Source organism: Pseudophryne corroboree, assembly GCF_028390025.1.
Source record: "Pseudophryne corroboree isolate aPseCor3 chromosome 1 unlocalized genomic scaffold, aPseCor3.hap2 SUPER_1_unloc_6, whole genome shotgun sequence".
In the NCBI taxonomy this organism is placed as follows: Eukaryota; Metazoa; Chordata; class Amphibia; order Anura; family Myobatrachidae; genus Pseudophryne; species Pseudophryne corroboree.
In genome coordinates this window covers 531316-548208 of record NW_026967471.1, presented here as the reverse complement: position 1 = coordinate 548208, position 16893 = coordinate 531316, and the positions used below count along the sequence as shown (strand labels likewise).

At 42.8% G+C, this 16893-nt stretch overlaps 1 protein-coding gene across 1 annotated transcript in view; it reads right to left on the bottom strand.

Moving 5' to 3' along the window:
- The window catches only part of LOC134982033 (vomeronasal type-2 receptor 26-like), a 151195-nt gene that overhangs the window by 57396 nt on the left and 76906 nt on the right, over positions 1-16893 (bottom strand). The window contains exon 8 of the mRNA XM_063948679.1: positions 3362-3586. Within this exon, the coding sequence (XP_063804749.1) occupies positions 3362-3586 (225 nt within the window). The remainder of the gene's footprint in view (positions 1-3361; positions 3587-16893) is intronic.

The following is a 16893-nucleotide window of genomic DNA, read 5'->3' as shown; positions in this document are numbered from 1 at the left end:
GAAAAAAATTATAATAAAGTGATTGTCAGGGTAAAAAAAAATTCACACATTAGTTAGAAATTAGAGCTACATTATTCCTTTTACACATTAGTTGCGTCTGCATACACAAGTGTTCACACATTAGTTGCATCTGCATACACAAGTGTTTTAACATGTTCTTTTGCGTCTGAATAATTTTTTACATTTATTTTACTCTCTCCATCTGACCATTGGTCACCATCTGTGTGTACACTATGCAGTACAGGACTATATTAAAATTACAGTCATCACTGACCATTTTCCAAAGCTTGTACTGTAGATCAATCCGCCGCTATTCAAACTAAAGTACTGGATTAGTAGAGCATTAGCCACCCAGTGGTGGAGATGTGTATTGCATGCTGAGTATCTAGTCACGCCTCAACGTGCCTGTCCATGATTAAACTCAGCAACATAAGCTATTGCCTTGGCGTGACTAAACCTCCGTCTATGTGCTGAAAAAATCAAGATAACGGAGGACTCATCTGTATAGAGTACATTTTGGATGTGAAGTAAGTGGAAAAATCAAGAGCATAGAATGAGGAGGGGAGATGAGTTTTTGGTTATGTAAACTTCTCTAGACACATGCATTTAATTGTACTACCCTTGATATTCAAAGATTTATCTAATCACGACAGGTTTCACAGACTAACAGAGCAACATCTGAGATACCAGAATGTCCAAGTTATTCAATATTGAACACAAAGTTTGATTAACGATAGAGAATAAATGAGATTTCGATAAGTTTACTCTGATGAATTCCCCCAATGAAAAGAGTAAAGATTCTTCAAAAATATTTATTTTATTGAAATCTCTTTGGCATTCTGTTTAATTATATATTAATTCCAAATTGGAAAAAAATATTTTCCCTTTTGTTATCTTACTTTTTACAATTTTACTTTGCTATTATATAAATTTATATTTTTAAAGAGGTAATTCACTGTGGGGGAATTCCATACTGTACCTCGCACCTGATTTTGGAACACCACAGTTATGCATGAATCTAATATCTATGGGATCTAATTATAAAAAAAAACTATGGTTGAAGGTTTTTCAGCTCTGAAAAAAAGATACTCATCTCTCCATGCAGAATATCAAGATTGTATGTTAATATTTTAGATCTCAAAGCTGTGAACATATTGACAGTCTGCACATGTTGACATGTTCATTGTTGTCATTTTATCAATGTTCAAAATACCAAAATCCTAATTTAGTCTACTATCTTGATGGCAGTGACCATAGGCAGACAGAAACTGGGGCAAAAAAACCATGGTATAGTTGACACAAAGTTTTCTCAACTTCTCCTTTACCACCAAATTCAGCACAATTTTCAGAATTAAAAGAATTAACCAAGTCTTGACTTAAGTCAGAAGAGAGGACCATAAATATTCACGCAGAAAGTTCATATGATTTTGTTGTATTACTTGATTTTGGCGATTTTTATAAAAAAGAGACTTTATAACAGTAACAATAAACCAATATGTACATGTGAGAGCAGTTGAGGAGTTGCCAGAAGTCATACAATTACAACCTACTAGTGGCTGTTACAAATACCAATCCCAGGACAAGATAAAACTAATAATGTAAATAACTATATGCAGTTATAGCATCCATGAGTAATCTGATTAAGACCTACTGGTATAGTTATACCTTCACATAATTTCTAGACATATACTATGTCGCCTGTATTGTCTATTTGCAGATTAAAAAATCAGTAAGGAAGGATAAAACACTACCTTCATGTATATCCTTTTACACATCCTATAACCAAATGTAATTCAAGTTGCAGAGGCTAGAATGACTCAGTGTGATTTGGTATAAGATGGAGGGTACTGTATGTCAATGCTAAGGCACGGGATTATTTCTGTATGTATAGTATGCCTAATGTAATACCATCTGCTCAAAGTACACATTTTACTAGACTACTTTAAAAATAAACCAAATAATCTGTAACATTCACAAGTGGGAGAGATGATGGAAAACTACTACTACTATTACTACAACTACTACTACTATTATTACTACTACTACTACTACTACAACTACCACCTATTACTACCAACAATTCTACAACAACTAATACTAATTCTACCACTACCACTAATACTACTACTACTACTACTATTACTGCTACTACTACAACAACTCCTACTACTACCACCACCACCACTACCTATACTACTATTACTACCAACACTACCACAGCCACTAATATTACTTCTACCACTACCACTAATAATACTACTACTATTACTTACTACTACAACTCCTACTCCTACTACACTACTACTACTACTACTACTACTACTACTACTACTACTACTACTACAACTACTACTACTATTACTGCTACTACTACTACACTATTACTACTACTACTACTACTACTACTACTACACTATTACTACTACTACTACTACTACTACTACTACTACTACTACTACTACTACAACTACTACTACTACTACTACTACTACTACACTATTACTACTACTACTACTACTACTACACTATTACTACTACTACTACTACTACTACTACTACTACAACTACCACCTATTACTACCAACAATTCTACAACAACTAATACTGATTCTACCACTACCACTAATACTACTACTACTACTACTATTACTGCTACTACTACTACTACACTATTACTACTACTACTACTACTACTACTAATAATAATAATAATAATAATAATAATAATAATAATATAAAATAATAATAAAAATAATAATAATAATAATAATAATAATAATAATATAAAATTGATTTCATCACAAAGTTCTTGTATATCCTTTGTTGTCTAACAAATTTTGGGAACCTACCTCCAGTACTTCATGAAACTCAAAGTGCTTGAGATGACTAATAATTAGATCATGTATTTTATATCTGTACAGTGTGCCTTCATCAGTTTGCCATGAAGGTGGCACCTACTGTTTACCCTATCACACTATGCTGCACCAAGAGGCTCTCTGAAAAATCCCTTTAGCAAATTTACTATTTTCTCTCACTAATCTCGGCTACGCAGATATTCCATGTCCAGTCAAAATAATTTATTACACAGAAGTTAATGATGTTTTTATTCGTGTAACACATTTGTGGACAGATGTCATGTATCTAGGCTTACCATACATACCATGTAACTGGGGCACACATGAAACACACAGATTCTCTAGCTGAGTAATACCAGGTGAAATACAAGATTGTAGTCAGCCAGCCACAGAATATGTGTGATTCATGTGTCCTGGTATAAAGGGATAGTACGGCACATCTGCATGTATAATACACCAACTGCATTCCTACTGTATATGATATACTGTATTTCATCTTCTCTTACCATGCCATTTTTCCATGTGATTTCTCCTGCTTTGATATTATAAACCTGGTCATCTTGTGATTCGTCAAAGATGGTCACAGGCTTTACAACAAATTCATATGATGTGTTAGTTTTATATATAACCCAGTTTTCCATTAACCACTTAGAGGGCAGATCCCCTCTTTCATTGAAGGTCATCTCTTCTCCAGTGGGATCTGTGTAATGAAGGTTTCTCATAGAGTTCCGCTTTCGTTAGGAAATAAAAATGTCTGTATAAGTAATAGCACAAACACAGCAAATGTTCTGGACATACACATACACTTATAGCATAACTGTGGCCATAGATTTTATAGGTAATGAGAGATTGGGTCTATTTACTAAACACAGGAAGTAGAGATGAGCGGTTTCGGTTCTCCGAGAACCTAACCCCTCCGAACTCGACGTGGTTTACACGGGTCCGAGGCAGCCTCGGTTCTTCCTGCCTGACTTGGAAACCCCGATGAGGCAAAACGTTATCATCCCGCTGTCGGATTCTCGCGAGATTCAGATTCCATATAAAGAGTTGTGGGTCTCCGCCGTATTCACTTGTGCATTGTAGAGAGAGCGGAGAGGACATGGCTACGTTCTCTCAGTGGAAATCTCAATATCAGTGCTCAGTATCAGTGCTTACTGCTAACTTTTTGCTGCTCAGTAATACTACTAGTTGTGTGTCTCTCCTGCTCAGTGTCAGTTCTAGTATCCTCATCAGTGCTCAATATCAATATTCTTTGTCTTGTGCTGCATTGTGTGGTGCTCAGTATATTACAGTACATTACTAATAGTCCAGGGCTGCATCTTGCTGCTCAGTGTCAGTTCTTCTCAGTATAATCCTCATCAGTGCTCAGTATCACTGCTCATTGTCTTGTGCTGCATTGTGTGGTGCTCAGTATACTACAGTACATTACTAATAGTCCAGTGCTACATCTTGCTGCTCAGTGTCAGTTCTAGTATCCTCATCAGTGCTCAGTATCACTGCTCATTGTCTTGTGCTGCATTGTGTGGTGCTCAGTATAATTCAGTACATTACTAATAGTCCAGTGCTGCATCTTGCTGCTCAGTGTCAGTTCTAGTATCATCCTCAGTGCTCAGTATCACTGCTCATTGTCTTGTGCTGCATTGTGAGGTGCTCAGTATACTACAGTACATTACTAATAGTCCAGTGCTACATCTTGCTGCTCAGTGTCAGTTCTAGTATCATCCTCAGTGCTCAGTATCACTGCTTATTGTCTTGTGCTACATTGTGTGGTGCTCAGTATACTACAGTACATTACTAATAGTCCAGTGCTGCATCTTGCTGCTCAGTGTCAGTTCTAGTATCATCCTCAGTGCTCAGTATCACTACTCATTGTCTTGTGCTGCATTGTGTGGTGCTCAGTATACTACAGTACATTACTAATAGTCCAGTGCTACATCTTGCTGCTCAGTGTCAGTTCTAGTATCATCCTCAGTGCTCAGTATCACTGCTTATTGTCTTGTGCTACATTGTGTGGTGCTCAGTATACTACAGTACATTACTAATAGTCCAGTGCTGCATCTTGCTGCTCAGTGTCAGTTCTAGTATCCTCATCAGTGCTCAGTATCACTGCTCATTGTCTTGTGCTGCATTGTGTGGTGCTCAGTATACTACAGTACATTACTAATAGTCCAGTGCTGCATCTTGCTGCTCAGTGTCAGTTCTAGTATCCTCATCAGTGCTCAGTATCACTGCTCATTGTCTTGTGCTGCATTGTGTGGTGCTCAGTATACTACAGTACATTACTAATAGTCCAGTCCTACATCTTCCTGCTCAGTGTCAGTTCTAGTATTCTCATCAGTGCTCAGTATCACTGCTCATTGTCTTGTGCTGCATTGTGTGGTGCTCAGTATACTACAGTACATTACTAATAGTCCAGGGCTGCATCTTTCTGCTCAGTGTCAGTTCTCAGTATCATCCTTATCAGTGCTCAGTATCACTGCTCACTGGGGTATATTTACTAAGGTCCCGATTTTGACCGAGATGCCGTTTTTTCTTCAAAGTGTCATCTCGGGAATTTACTAAACTCAAATCACGGCAGTGATGAGGGCATTCGTATTTTTTTGGAAGTCCAAGAAAAAAAATACGAATGAATACACCATCGGTCAAATACGCCAGCAAATTAGTAGAACTCGGTCATTTACTAAAAAGTGCAAATCTCAAAATATCCAAACACTGCCGTGAAAAATTACAAATCGTAAAAAAGTGCTAAAAAAAAAACAGACATGCTTTTTTGAACCGTGATTGGATAGGCATGCACGGATCCATGAGATCCGTGCATGTATATCAGTGGGAAGGGGTGGGAAAGTGTTAATTTCAATAAAAAAAATTGCGTGGGGCCCCCCTCCTAAGCATAACCAGCCTCGGGCTCTTTGAGCCGGTCCTGGTTGCAAAAATATGGGGAAAAAAATGACAGGGGTTCCCCCATATTTAAACAACCAGCACTGGGCTCTGCGCCTGGTCCTGGTTCCAAAAATACGGGGGACAAAAAGCGTAGGGGTCCCCCGTATTTTTGAAACCAGCACCGGGCTCCACTAGCTGGACAGATAATGCCACAGTAGGGGGTCACTTTTATACAGTGCCCTGCGGCCGTGGCATTAAATTCCCAACTAGTCACCCCTGGCCGGGGTACCCTGGGGGAGTGGAGACCCCTTCAATCAAGGGGTCCCCACCCCAGCCACCCAAGGGCCAGGGGTGAAGCCTGAGGCTGTCCCCCCCATCCAAGGGCTGCGGATGGGGGGCTGATAGCCAAAGTTAAAAGTGATTGATATTGTTTTTAGTAGCAGTACTACAAGGCCCAGCAAGCCTCCCCCACAAGCTGGTACTTGGAGAACCACAAGTACCAGCATGCGGTGGAAAAACAGGCCCGCTGGTACCTGTAGTACTACTACTAAAGAAATACCCCAATAAAGACATAAGACACACACCTTGAAAGTATAACTTTAATACATACATGCACACCAACATACATACATACTTACCGATGTACCCACGCAGGTCGGTCCTCTTCTCCAGTAGAATCCATGGTGTACCTGTTGAAAAAATTATACTCACAAAATCCAGGGTAGAAGGCTCCTCTTCTTCTTGTAATCCATTTGTAATCCACGTACTTGTTAAAATAAAAAAACGGATACCCGACCACGAACTGAAAGGGGCCCCATGTTTTCACATGGGACCCCTTTCCCCGAATGCCAGGAACCCCCTCTGACTTAAGTCCAAGAAGGTTCCATCAGCCAATCAGGGAGCGCCACGTTGTGGCACCCTCCTGATTGGCTGTGTGCTCCTATACTGTATGACAGGCGGCACCCGGCAGTGTTACAATGTAGCGCCTATGCGCTCCATTGTAACCAATGGTGGGAACTTTGAGGTCAGCTTTTTGTCCGCCGTATTTTTGAAACCAGGACCAGGCGCAGAGCCCGGTGCTGGTTGTTTAAATATGGGGGAACCCCTGTAATTTTTTTTCCCATATTTTTGCAACCAGGACCGGCTCAAAGAGCCCGAGGCTGGTGATGCTAAGGAGGGGGGACCCCACTCAATTTTTTTTCCCATTTAAAACAATTTTAAAAAATAAAAAAGGTGCACAATGAACCCCAGCACGGATCTCACAGAGCTGGCCGTGATTCATTGTGTTAAAGTCGGCAGTGTTTTGCCATTCACTACCGTAAAACACTGAAAAAAGTTACGAATGACATCGACATCGGAAAACACGAAAATGCAGAATACGACAGCTTAGTAAATTAGTCGTAATAAATTAAATAAGTTGCAGTTTTACACTTTCGATGTCATTCGTGATTAATCTACCACCAAATCGGGAGAATTACGAATGTTAGTAAATATACCACATTGTCTTGTGCTACATTGTGTGGTGCTCAGTATAATTCAGTACATTACTAATAGTCCAGTGCTGCATCTTACTGCTCAGTGTCAGTTCTAGTATCCTCATCAGTGCTCAGTATCACTGCTCATTGTCTTGTGCTACATTGTGTGGTGCTCAGTATACTACAGTACATTACTGATAGTCCAGTGCTGCATCTTGCTGCTCAGTGTCAGTTCTAGTATCCTCATCAGTGCTCAGTATCACTGCTCATTGTCTTGTGCTGCATTGTGAGGTGCTCAGTATATTACAGTACATTGCTAATAGTCCAGTGATACATCTTGCTGCTCAGTGTCAGTTCTAGTATCCTCATCAGTGCTCAGTATCACTGCTCATTGTCTTGTGCTGCATTGTGTGGTGCTCAGTATAATTCAGTACATTACTAATAGTCCAGGGCTGCATCTTTCTGCTCAGTGTCAGTTCTAGTATCCTCATAAGTGCTCAGTATCACTGCTCATTGTCTTGTGCTACATTGTGTGGTGCTCAGTATACTACAGTACATTACCAATAGTCCAGAGCTGCATCTTACTGCTCAGTGTCAGTTCTAGTATCCTCATCAGTGCTCAGTTTCACTGCTCATTGTCTTGTGCTGCATTGTGTGGTGCTCAGTATACTACAGTACATTATTAATAGTCCAGGGCTGCATCTTGCTGCTCAGTGTCAGTTCTAGTATCCTCATCAGTGCTCAGTATCACTGCTCATTGTCTTGTGCTGCATTGTGTGGTGCTCAGTATATTACAGTACATTACTAATAGTCCAGGGCTACATCTTACTGCTCAGTGTCTGTTCTAGTATTCTCATCAGTGCTCAGTATCACTGCTTATTGTCTTGTGCTACATTGTGTGGTGCTCAGTATAATTCAGTACATTACTAACAGTCCAGGGCTGCATCTTACTGCTCAGTGTCAGTTTTCAGTATCATCTTTATCAGTGCTCAGTATCACTGCTCATTGTCTTGTGCTGCATTGTGGTGCTCAGTATACTACAGTACAATAGTCCAGGGCTGCATCTTGCTGCTCAGTGTCAGTTTTCAGTATCATCTTTATCAGTGCTCAGTATAACTGCTCATTGTCTTGTGCTGCATTGTGTGGTGGCAGTATACTACAGTACATTACTAATAGTCCAGGGCTACATCTTGCTGCTCAGTGTCAGTTCTAGTATTCTCATCAGTGCTCAGTATCACTGCTCATTGTCTTGTGCTGCATTGTGGTGACCAGTATACTACAGTACATTACTAATAGTCCAGTGTCTTGTGCTGCATATTGCTGCTGTAGGGTGCTGTGGTAGTGTCCTATCACTGTGCATAGGTCATCGTCATTCCAGTCACAGTGGCATCTGATATCTATCTAGTGGTATCTAATTCCAGACAATACTGCCGTCTAATTCCAGATATATTACTAGCATATAATTCCAAACATTAAAAAATGGAAAAAAAAATTTGAAGAGTAAAATAGTGAAAAATCAAGATTCATTTCCACCAAGTGCTGAAGCTGCTGCCACTAGTCATGGCAGAGACGATGAAATGCCATCAACATTGTCTGCCAAGGCCGATGCCCAATGTCATAGCAGAGAGCATGTAAAATCCAAAAAGAAAAAGTTCAGTAAAATGATGACCCAAATATCTAAATTAAAAACGTCTGAGGAGAAGCGTAAACTTGCCAATATGCCATGTACGACACGGAGTGGCAAGGAATTGCTGAGGGCCTGGCCTATGTTCATGGCTAGTGGTTCAGCTTCACATGAGGATGGAAGCACTCATCCTCCCGCTAGAAAAATTAAAAGAGTTAAGCTGGCAAAAGCATAGCAAAGAACTGCGTTTTAAATCACAAATCCCCAAGGAGAGTCCAAATGTTTTGGGGGGTGTGATGCCTAACCTTCCCAACACTGGACGGGAAGAGGTGGCTCCTTCCACCATTTGCACGCCTCCTGCAAGTGCTGGAAGGAGCACCCACAGTCCAGTTCCTAATAGTCAAATTGAAGATGTCACTGTTGAAGTACACCAGGATGAGGATGTAAAATAAAAAAGGGCCGACTAGATGGGCCAAGTGGTTCTTATCTGCCGTCAAATTCTATGTTTCTATGTTTCTATATGGGTGTTGCTGGCGCTGAGGAGGAAATTGACAAGGAGGATTCTGATGGTGAGGTGGTTTGTTTAAGTCAGGCACCCGGGGAGACACCTGTTGTCCGTGGGATGAATAAGGTCATTGACATGATTGGTCAAAATACAAAAAAAATCACCTCTTTGGTGTGGAATTATTTTAAAAGAAATGCGGACAACAGGTGTCAAGCCGTGTGTTGCCTTTGTCAAGCTGTAATAAGTAGGGGTAAGGACGTTAACCACCTAGGAAAATCCTCCCTTATACGTCACCTGGAGCGCATTCATCAGAAGTCATTGACAAGTTCAAAAATGTTGGGTGACAGCGGAAGCAGTCCACTGACAACTAAATCCATTCTTCCTCTTGTACCCAAGCTCCTGCAAACCACCCCACCAATGTCAATTTCCTCCTTAGACAGGAACGCCAATAGTCCTGTAGGCCATGTCACTGGCAAGTCTGACGAGTCCTCTCCTAACTGGGATTCCTCCGATATATCATTGAGTGGAACACCTGCTGCTGCTGGTGCTGCTGTTGTTGCTGCTGGGAGTCGATCATCATCCCAGAGGGGAAGTCGGAAGACCACTTGTACTACTTCCTTTAAGCAATTGACTGTCCAACAGTCCTTTGCGAGGAAGATGAAATATCACAGCAGTCATCCTGTTACAAAGCAGATAACTCAGGCCTTGACAACTATGTTAGTGTTAGACGTGCGTCCGGTATCCTCCATTAGTTCACAGGGACTTAGAGAATTGCTTTATGCAGTGTGTCCCCGGTACCAAATACCATCTAGGATCCACTTCTCTAGGCAGGCGATACCAAGATTGTACACAGACGTCAGAAAAAGAGTCACCAGTGTCCTAAAAAATGCAGTTGTACCACGGACATGTGGACAAGTGGAGCAGGGCAGACTAAGGACTATATTACTGTGACAGCCCACTGGGTAGATGTATTGCCTCCCGCAGCAACAACAGCAGCAGCAGAAACAGTAGCAGCATCTCGCAAATGCCAACTCATTCCTAGGCAGGCTACTCTTTCTATCACCGCTTTCCATTAGATGCACTCAGCTGACAACCTCTTACGGAAACTGAGGAACATCATCGCAGATTGGCTTACCCCAATTAGACTCTCCTGGGGATTTGTGACATTGGACAACGCCACCAATATTGAGCGTGCATTACATGTGGCCAAATTCCAACACGTCCCATGTTTTGCACATACAATGAATTTGGTAGTGAATAATTAAAAAAAAACACAGTGGCGTGCAGGAGATGGTGTCGATGTCCTAAAGAATTGCGGGCCACTTTTGGCATTCTGGCACCTCATGCTGAAGACTGGAGCACCAGCAAACACTCTTGAACATGCCCTGCCATCAGCTGAAGCAATAGGTGGTAACGAGGTAGAATTCAACCCTCTATATGCTTCAGAGGATGGAGGAGCAGCAAAAGACCATTCAAGCCTATACATATGCCTATGATATAGGCAAAGGAGGGGGAATGCACCTTACTCAAGTGCAGTGTAGAATGATTTATATGTTGTGCGAGGTTCTCCAACCCTTTGAACTTGCCACACATGAAGTCAGTTCAGACACTGCCAGCCTAAGTCAGGTAATTCCCCTCATCAGGCTTTTGCAGAAGCAGCTGGAGAGAATGAAGGAGGAGGTAAAACAAAGCGATTCCGATAGGCATGTGGGACTTGTGGATGGAGCCCTTCATTTGCTTGGGTGGTCAATCTATTGAAATCAGATCACTACATTTTGGCCACCGTGCTCGATCCTAGGTTTAAAGCCTACGTTGTATCTCTCTTTCCGTCAGACACAAGTCTGCAGATGTTCAAAGACCTGCTGGTGAGACACTTGTCAACTCAAGCGGAACGTGACCCGCCAACAGCACCTCCTTCATTTTCTACCACCACTGGAGCTGACAGGAGAAGGATAACAATTCCAAAACCACCCGCTGGTGGTGATGCAGGGCAGTCTGGAGCAAGTGCTGACATCTGGACAGGCTGAAGGACCTGCCAACGATTACTGACATGTCTACTGTCACTGCATATGATTCTGTCACCATTTAAAGAATGGTGGAGGATTATATGAGTGACAGCATCCAAGTTGGCATGTCAGACAGTCCGTATGTATACTGGCAGGAAAAAGAGGCAATTTGGAGGCCCTTGCTCAAACTGGCTTTATTTTACCTAAGTTGCTCCAGTGTTTAGTGCAGCCGGTAACCTTGTCAGCGATCGGTGTACGAGGTTACTTCCAGAAAATGTGGAGAAGATGATGTTCATCAAAATGAATTATAATAAATTTCTCCGTGGAGACATTTACCAGCAATTGCCTCCAGAAAGTACACAGGAACCTGTGATGGTGGATTCCAGTGGGGACAAATTAATAATCTATGAGGAGGGGGATGTACACAGTGAAAGGGGCAGACTAGATGGGCCAAGTGGTTCTTATCTGCCGACAAATTCTATGTAAAGGGGTGAGGAATCTGACGATGAGGAGGAGGTGGACATCTTGCCTCCGTAGAGCCAAATTGTGCAAGGAGAGATTGATTGCTTCTTTTTTGGTGGGGGCCCAAACCAACCAATCATTTCAGCCACAGTCATGTGGCAGGCCCTGTCGCTGAAATGATGGGTTTGTTAAAGTGTGCATGTCCTGTTTATACAACATAAAGTTAGGAGGGCATCATGTGCTGTTTGGGAATTATTTTTGAAGTGCCATCCTGTCTGACACTGCAGTGCCACTCCTAGATGGGCCAGGTGTTTGTGTCGGCCACTTGGGTCGCTTAGCTTAGTCATCCAGCGACCTCCGTGCAAATTTTAGGACTAAAAATAATATTGTGAGGTGTGAGGTGTTCAGAATAGACTGGAAATTAGTGGAAATTAGGGTTATTGAGGTTAATAATATTATAGAATCAAAATTACCCCAAAATTCTATGATTTAAGCTGTTTTTGAGGGTTTTAAAAAAAAAAATACACCCGAAACCTACATTAATTTGAAAGGAAGGTTTTGACAAAATGCGTCCGAATCCAAAACACGACCACAGAACCGAATCCAAAACCAAAACACAAAACCCGAAAAATGCCCGCTGCACATCTCTAATAGGAAGGAGATAAAGTGGATGGACATAAAGTACCAACCAAACAACTGCTGTCATTTATCACACACAGCATGTAACATGACAGATAGGAGCTGAGTCTCTGGTACTTTATCTCTGTCCTCTTTATCTCTCTCCACTGCTTAGTAAATACACCACTATGTTATTAAGGGGGGCATGTACAAAGAAGTGATACAAGTAGAGAATTGAGCGAGTGGAGTAGTTGCCCATGGCAACCAATAAGCTGCTCTGTATGCTTTTATAGTATGCAAATTATAAATGTTACGTCAATGCTGATTGGTTGCATGGGCATCTTCTCCAATGGCTCACTTATCCACTTTATCACTGCTAAGTACATGTCCGCCTTAGTTTAGAATGTGCCAAATGTTGATCCTGGCAGTCCTGATATCTCTGAATAGCCCATTTTTCCCCTGACCAGGGATGGTGTGGTAGTCAGCAGTTTGCCCATTTTGTATTCTGTCATCTTCTATGAATGACTGCACAGATACAGTAGAACATATTGTAATGATGATTTTTTTAACTCTGTTCAGTCTGCTGAAATAAGTAACTTAGGCCCTCATTCCGAGTTGTTCGCTCGCTAGCTGCTTTTAGCAGCCGTGCAGACGCTAAGCCGCCGCCCTCTGGGAGTGTATCTTAGCTTAGCAGAAGTGCGAACGAAAGGAAAAAAAAATTCGAGCAGGTTTTTAGTAGCTTCAGACCTACTCCTAGCTTGCGATCACTTCAGACTATTTAGTTCCTGTTTTGACGTCACGAACATGCCCTGCAATCGGCCAGCCCCTCTCCCGTTTCCCCAGGCACGCCTGCGTTTGTATCTGACACGCCTGCGTTTTTCAGCACACTCCCTGAAAACTGTCAGTTACCTCACAGAAACGCCCCATTACTGTCAATCACTCAGCGATCAGCAGTGCGACTGAAAAGCGTCGCTCGACCTTGTGTGAAACTGCATTGGCTTTTGTGAAAGTACATCGCGCGTGTGCACTGCACCGCATACGCATGTGCAGAAGTGACGATTTTTAGTCTGATCGTTGCGCTGCTAATGACGGCAGCTAGCAATCACCTCGTTAGTCTGCTGCTTTAGTGGAAACAATCCGCTAGTTCCATGCCAAAAAAACTAGAGATGAGCGGGTTCGGTTTCTCTGAATCCGAACCCGCCAGAACTTCATGTTTTTTTTCACGGGTCCGAGCGACTCGGATCTTCCCGCCTTGCTCGGTTAACCCGAGCGCGCCCGAACGTCATCATGACGCTGTCGGATTCTCGCGAGGCTCGGATTCTATCGCGAGACTCGGATTCTATATAAGGAGCCGCGCGTCGCCGCCATTTTCACACGTGCATTGAGATTGATAGGGAGAGGACGTGGCTGGCGTCCTCTCCATTTAGATTATAAGAGACTGAGAGAGATTTACTGGAGCTGACTAGGAGGAGTACTGTTACTGTAGAAGTGTAGAGACTGAGTGGAGAGAGTTTACTAGTGAGGACAGTGCAGTTTACTTTATAATCCGTTCTCTGCCTGAAAAAAGCGATACACAGCACACAGTGACTCAGTCACATACCATATCTGTGTGCACTGCTCAGGCTCAGGCCAGTGTGCTGCATCATCTATTATCTATATATAATATTATATATATCTGTCTGACTGCTCAGCTCACACAGCTTATAATTGTGGGGGAGACTGGGGAGCACTACTGCAGTGCCAGTTATAGGTTATAGCAGGAGCCAGGAGTACATAATATATTATATAGTGAGTGACCACCAGACACACAGTGCAGTTTATTTAATATATCCATTCTCTGCCTGAAAAAAGCGATACACACAGTGACTCAGTCAGTCACATACCATATCTGTGTGCACTGCTCAGGCTCAGGCCAGTGTGCTGCATCATCTATATATATTATATATCTGTCTGACTGCTCAGCTCACACAGCTTATAATTGTGGGGGAGACTGGGGAGCACTACTGCAGTGCCAGTTATAGGTTATAGCAGGAGCCAGGAGTACATAATATTATATTAAAATTAAACAGTGCACACTTTTGCTGCAGGAGTGCCACTGCCAGTGTGACTAGTGACCAGTGACCTGACCACCAGTATATAATATTAGTAGTATACTATCTCTTTATCAACCAGTCTATATTAGCAGCAGACACAGTACAGTGCGGTAGTTCACGGCTGTGGCTACCTCTGTGTCGGCACTCGGCAGCCCGTCCATAATTGTATATACCACCTAACCGTGGTTTTTTTTTCTTTCTTTATACATACATACTAGTTACGAGTATACTATCTCTTTATCAACCAGTCTATATATTAGCAGCAGACACAGTACAGTGCGGTAGTTCACGGCTGTGGCTACCTCTGTGTCGGCACTCGGCAGCCCGTCCATAATTGTATATACCACCTAACCGTGGTTTTTTTTTTTCTTTCTTTATACATACATACTAGTTACGAGTATACTATCTCTTTATCAACCAGTCTATATATTAGCAGCAGACACAGTACAGTGCGGTAGTTCACGACTGTGGCTACCTCTGTGTCGGCACTCGGCAGCCCGTCCATAATTGTATATACCACCTAACCGTGGTTTTTTTTTCTTTCTTTATACATACATACTAGTTACGAGTATACTATCTCTTTATCAACCAGTCTATATATTAGCAGCAGACACAGTACAGTGCGGTAGTTCACGGCTGTGGCTACCTCTGTGTCGGCACTCGGCAGCCCGTCCATAATTGTATACTAGTATCCAATCCATCCATCTCCATTGTTTACCTGAGGTGCCTTTTAGTTGTGCCTATTAAAATATGGAGAACAAAAATGTTGAGGTTCCAAAATTAGGGAAAGATCAAGATCCACTTCCACCTCGTGCTGAAGCTGCTGCCACTAGTCATGGCCGAGACGATGAAATGCCAGCAACGTCGTCTGCCAAGGCCGATGCCCAATGGCATAGTACAGAGCATGTCAAAACCAAAACACCAAATATCAGTAAAAAAAGGACTCCAAAACCTAAAATAAAATTGTCGGAGGAGAAGCGTAAACTTGCCAATATGCCATTTACCACACGGAGTGGCAAGGAACGGCTGAGGCCCTGGCCTATGTTCATGGCTAGTGGTTCAGCTTCACATGAGGATGGAAGCACTCAGCCTCTCGCTAGAAAACTGAAAAGACTCAAGCTGGCAAAAGCACCGCAAAGAACTGTGCGTTCTTTGAAATCCCAAATCCACAAGGAGAGTCCAATTGTGTCGGTTGCGATGCCTGACCTTCCCAACACTGGACGTGAAGAGCATGCGCCTTCCACCATTTGCACGCCCCCTGCAAGTGCTGGAAGGAGCACCCGCAGTCCAGTTCCTGATAGTCAGATTGAAGATGTCAGTGTTGAAGTACACCAGGATGAGGAGGATATGGGTGTTGCTGGCGCTGGGGAGGAAATTGACCAGGAGGATTCTGATGGTGAGGTGGTTTGTTTAAGTCAGGCACCCGGGGAGACACCTGTTGTCCGTGGGAGGAATATGGCCGTTGACATGCCAGGTGAAAATACCAAAAAAATCAGCTCTTCGGTGTGGAGGTATTTCACCAGAAATGCGGACAACAGGTGTCAAGCCGTGTGTTCCCTTTGTCAAGCTGTAATAAGTAGGGGTAAGGACGTTAACCACCTCGGAACATCCTCCCTTATACGTCACCTGCAGCGCATTCATAATAAGTCAGTGACAAGTTCAAAAACTTTGGGTGACAGCGGAAGCAGTCCACTGACCAGTAAATCCCTTCCTCTTGTAACCAAGCTCACGCAAACCACCCCACCAACTCCCTCAGTGTCAATTTCCTCCTTCCCCAGGAATGCCAATAGTCCTGCAGGCCATGTCACTGGCAATTCTGACGAGTCCTCTCCTGCCTGGGATTCCTCCGATGCATCCTTGCGTGTAACGCCTACTGCTGCTGGCGCTGCTGTTGTTGCCGCTGGGAGTCGATGGTCATCCCAGAGGGGAAGTCGTAAGCCCACTTGTACTACTTCCAGTAAGCAATTGACTGTTCAACAGTCCTTTGCGAGGAAGATGAAATATCACAGCAGTCATCCTACTGCAAAGCGGATAACTGAGTCCTTGACAACTATGTTGGTGTTAGACGTGCGTCCGGTATCCGCCGTTAGTTCACAGGGAACTAGACAATTTATTGAGGCAGTGTGCCCCCGTTACCAAATACCATCTAGGTTCCACTTCTCTAGGCAGGCGATACCGAGAATGTACACGGACGTCAGAAAAAGACTCACCAGTGTCCTAAAAAATGCAGTTGTACCCAATGTCCACTTAACCACGGACATGTGGACAAGTGGAGCAGGGCAGGGTCAGGACTATATGACTGCGACAGCCCACTGGGTAGATGTATGGACTCCCGCCGCAAGAACAGCAGCGGCGGCACCAGTAGCAGCATCTCG